The sequence below is a fragment of the Sorex fumeus genome, unplaced genomic scaffold (genome assembly GCF_029834395.1).
Source record: "Sorex fumeus unplaced genomic scaffold, SorFum_2.1 ptg000029l, whole genome shotgun sequence".
In the NCBI taxonomy this organism is placed as follows: Eukaryota; Metazoa; Chordata; class Mammalia; order Eulipotyphla; family Soricidae; genus Sorex; species Sorex fumeus.
The window spans coordinates 13408539-13413409 of record NW_026606086.1 but is presented as its reverse complement, the minus strand read 5'-3'; the positions used below and the strand labels follow the sequence as shown (position 1 = coordinate 13413409).

The 4871-nt window shown below is 39.7% G+C and overlaps 1 protein-coding gene across 1 annotated transcript; it reads left to right on the top strand.

Annotated features, from left to right (window-relative positions):
- Nucleotides 1-379: 379 nt before the first annotated feature.
- LOC130024639 (olfactory receptor 6C2-like) lies at nucleotides 380-985 on the top strand. Its single transcript, XM_056115340.1, has one exon. The coding sequence runs from the start codon at nucleotides 380-382 to the stop codon at nucleotides 983-985; it is 606 nt and encodes a 201-aa protein (XP_055971315.1).
- Nucleotides 986-4871: the final 3886 nt, after the last annotated feature.

Genomic DNA, 4871 nt, shown 5'->3' with positions numbered 1-4871 from the left:
CAGTTTTACACATAGATCAAGATATAAGACTGGAATGAGAAATCACACACCAGTAACCACATTCATCCTTCTCGGATTGACAGATGATATACAAATAAATACTTTCATTTTTATAATGCTACTTGTCACCTACATGTTCAGCCTTGTTGGAAACCTCATCATCATCATTCTCACCTTTGTGGACACTCACCTTAAAACAGCCATGTACTATTTTTTGCAAAACCTTTCTTTCTTAGAAATTTCATTCACTTCTGCCTGTATCCCTAGATATTTGTATAGTATAGCAACAGGAGATAGAACCATTACTTATAACTCTTGTATATGTCAGGTATTTTTTATAGACCTATTTGGAATAGTGGAATTTTTCCTTCTGGCAACTATGTCCTATGATCGTTATGTCGCCATCTGCAAACCCCTTCATTATTCTTCTATCATGAATCCCATGGTCTGCAGAAAACTTGTCGCTGGCTGTTGGATAATTACTTTGTTGCTCATGATACCACCACTTGGCTATGCGCTGACACTGGAGTTTTGTGACTCTGAAATTGACCACTTTATTTGTGATTCTAATCCTCTCCTGAAGATCTCATGTTTGGATACAGAATTCATAGAGAAGATGGTTCTTTTCTGCTCTTCATTTATCCTACTAGTGACTCTCACGTTTGCGGTTTGGTCCTATGGAAGTATCATTCGCATGATTCTTGGGTTCCCCTCTGCTCAGCAAAAGAAAAAGGCATTTTCTACCTGTTCCTCCCATTTGATTGTGGTTTCCATCACTTATGGCAGCTTTATCTTCATCTATATAAAACCTTCTGCAAAAGATGAGATGGCTAGTATTAAGGTAATAACGGTATTCGCCGTTTCCACCATGCCCGTGTTAAACCCACTCATTTATACTCTAAGAAACAAACAGGTGAAAAAAGCTTTGAATGACTTTGTAAAACAACTACTACTCTTGGGGTCACAGAGCTATCACCAGGGTTGAGGAACTTTTCTTGCATGTAGCTGAGTCAGGGTATTTTGTTTAGGATAGAGTAAGCAGTAAGGCCTGAGTACCTCTGGTGTGCCTCCTTCTGAAAAAAATTAAACTAGAACAAATGTACTGCTCATAATAATTTAAGAACATGTTAAATTAAACATGCAGGAAACTCAAGTCTTACATATTTTGTCCCTTGTAATCATCATACATTTTATACCAATGGTGATCAAGTCATTCTTCTCCCATATAGTCTAACTTCTCTGATTTTGAAAAACAAAAATATCTAAATGCAAATTATCTTCTGAATAAATGATAATCTCCCAGATGTCTATGCAAAATCCTCACTTTGTCTATGCAAATTACCTGTATAACTAGTTCTTATCTATTTGTTATCTTTATGTACTAAATGAATATTAAAGTAGTAAAAGGTAGCAAACAAATGTCTAAAATTAGAAAAAGTGAATAAATTTTAACTTTCAAAAATGATTTAGAAATAAGCTCTTATTTCTATAATCTATCAAAAATTTTTACTTTGTAGGAACGTTTTATTTACATGACCATGAACTAACTATCTTTTTCACCTTGAGATGTTATTATCATGTTCTCTAAGAAAAAGTAATTATCTGATAGTGCTTTTGGGGGAAAGTTTTTGGTTATAACGCGGCCAATTACTTTATCTTATATTACCTTTTAACTTTTACTGCTCTTTTAACTTTTGTTTATTTTATTTTGTTTGCCTGTGCTACCCAAGCAGAGTTCAAGAAAGCCATGAGTTAATCCTAATGATAGTGCTTAGGGAGATGTAGGCCTCTTGGTTCCATGATGCATACCTTGATCACCTTTTCTGTGGTCCCTTAAAATCGACATTATATTATTATACAGTTTACCTTTTAATTTTGTTTTATTCTTACAGCATCTTTAATTTCAGGATTTCTGTCTTTCCATCAGAGAAATTTGTTTTCTCCTACCATACCCTTCTAGTTCAAGGCTAGAGCAATAGGACAGCTGGGAGGGCAACTGCCTTGCACAGTCGACCTGGGTTTGGTACCAGCACTCTGTATGTTCTTGATGCAGATTTAGGCATGATCTCTAAACTCTGAGCCAGGAATAAGACTGAGAAACATCCGGATGTGACCCCAAAACATACAAACAAGAAATCTTCCTTCTAGTTTGACAAAAATACATGAACTTGTCTAGAAGATTGTCTAAGTTGTATAGCGTCATCAACTCATCCACTAAGAGATATCTGTAATAATTTTGATATTTTGTATGGGTAAAACAGCTTTGTAGTTTATTGACTAAAGAATGACAATAAAGCCCTAAGTACAACTTCTATAGTACATTCAGAAGCAATTTGGATTTTTTTCTTTGATTCATTAAAAAAATTAACAAATTTATAGAATTCTATAATATGGAAAAAAGTTCTAAACATACATGTTTATTTTATTATATTTAAATTTTTTTAATTTTTAAAAAAATTTTATTAGCGAAACACCATGAGGTACAGTTGTAGATTTACAAATTTTTGTGCTTGGGTTTCAATTGTACAATGATCAAACACCCATCCCTCCACCAGTGCCCATTCTCCACCACCACGGATCCCAGTATCCCTCCCACCACCCATCCCCCGTCCCATCCTGCCTCTGTGACAGGGCACTCTCTTTTGTTCTCTCTCTCCTTTTGGGTGCTGTGGTTTACAAAAGAGGCATTGAGTGGCAATCATGTTCGGTCTATAGTCTACTTTCAGTATGCATCTCCCCTCCTGGGCGGATTCTCCCAACACCCTTTATTTGGTGCTCCCTTCTCTATCTGAGCTGCCTTTTCCTCTAGCATGTGTGGCTGGCCTCCAATCCAAGTAAACATATATTTTTAAATGATATTCATAGACCACATCATATTCAATCGGCGGTTTTGCCTAACCGATGTTGCTGTTGTCCCAAAATTCCAAACGGGATCAGACCACCGTCTTCTTCGTGCAAAATTCTACCTCACAGAACGAGGAGAAAAGAATGCAAGGTTTAAGAAGAGGACTCCCAGAACAACCACCAACTGGGAGCTCTTTGGCTCTGTTGCGGCAACATGGGAAGATGCCGTCATTGACAACATTGATGAGGAACACGATCGACTGGTTCAGCACCTCCATGATTGTGCAAGGAATGCCAAGAGAGAGATAACCACAAAAAACCGTCTTTCTTCGAACACTCTTGAACTTATTCGCCAACGTGGCTTGGCACGTGCCTCAGGCAACCACAAGCGAATGTCCGAACTGGCAAAACAGTGCAGAGAAGCCATCAAGGATGACCTCAAAAACAGGAGAGCAGCAGTACTGGTAGATGCAGCAGAAGCTGGGAAAAACATACGTAATGCCCGCCTGTCCTTCACCAACTACAAAACCAAGATGACTGCCCTCCGACATCATGATGGATCTATCACATCTTCCAGAAGGGCAATGGAGAAGACTATTCATGACTTCTACTCAGATCTCTTTAATAGTCACATCCACTTGCCCACATACCACATACCACATGATGGATATGTCGTTCCCAATGTTCTCCCTTCCGAAATCCAACATGCCATCTCGTCGGTAAAGAAACAAAGAGCACCTGGCCCAGACAAGATCAGACCTGAACACCTGAAGAACTTACCATCAGTACTCATCAATACATTGGCTCGACTCTTCACACGCTACCTGTCTGAATGCAAGGTTCCATCCCAATGGAAAACCAGCAGGACTGAACTACTATACAAGAAAGGATACATCCACGACATTGGCAACTATCGCCCAAACTGCCTATTGTCTGTCATCTACAAACTATTCACTCGAGTCATCCTGAATAGGATTAGCAGAACACTAGATGAAGGACAACCATGTGAATAAGCTGGATTCCGAAAAGGATTCAGTACCATCGACCATATCCACACAATAACCAAGCTCATTGAGGTATCTCGAGAGTTCAAGATGCCGCTCTGTCTAACGTTCATTGATTTAAAGAAGGCCTTTGATTCTGTTGAGACGGAAGCGGTCATGGAAGCCTTAGCCAATCAGGGCGTACAAACTCAATACATCAGGATCCTTCGTGAGCTCTATTGCGGATTCACTACCAAGATCTCACCATTCTACAAAGAAGTAATCATCCATATCAAGAGAGGGGTTCGGCAGGGTGATACCATTTCACCAAAACTCTTCAGTGCCACCCTCGATAACATCATGCGACGACTGGAATGGGAAAACATGGGAGTGAAGATAGATGGTCGGCAACTACACCACCTCCGCTTTGCTGATGACATCGTTCTAATAACACCAAACATCAACCAAGCGGCACAAATGCTGAACGACTTTGACCGTGAATGTGGAAAGGTCGGACTACAGCTGAATCTTACAAAGACAATGTTTATGAGAAACAGTCTTGTTCCTGACGCTCCATTCGCTCTCAACGGAACCACCATCTCCGAATGCAACAGTTATATATACCTAGGTCGAGAAATCAACATGATGAATGACCTGGCACCTGAGTTGCACAGGAGGAAGAGAGTGGCTTGGAATGCCTTCAAGAGCATTGAAGAAATAACTAAAAGGACAAAGAACCTCCAGCTACGAGCACATCTCTTTGATTCCACTATTCTTCCTGCATTAACATATGCCTCAGAGACCTGGACCCTACGAAAACAGGATGAGAACGCTATTCGGGTCTCTCAAAGAGGAATCGAAAGAACTATGCTTGGAATATCACGATTCACTCAAATGAGAGATAGAATCCGGAGTTCTGATCTTCGTCAACGCTCAAGAATCAGGGACGCTGTCTCATTTGCCAAGACATCAAAAATCAGATGGGCTGGACACGTAATGAGGTTTACAGACAACCGCTGGACTAGAGTCATTACTGATTGGATT

Bases quoted from the DNA above. Each gene is read 5' to 3' on its own strand.
- LOC130024639 (XM_056115340.1), top strand. From the start codon at position 380: ATGTCCTATGATCGTTATGTCGCCATCTGCAAACCCCTTCATTATTCT.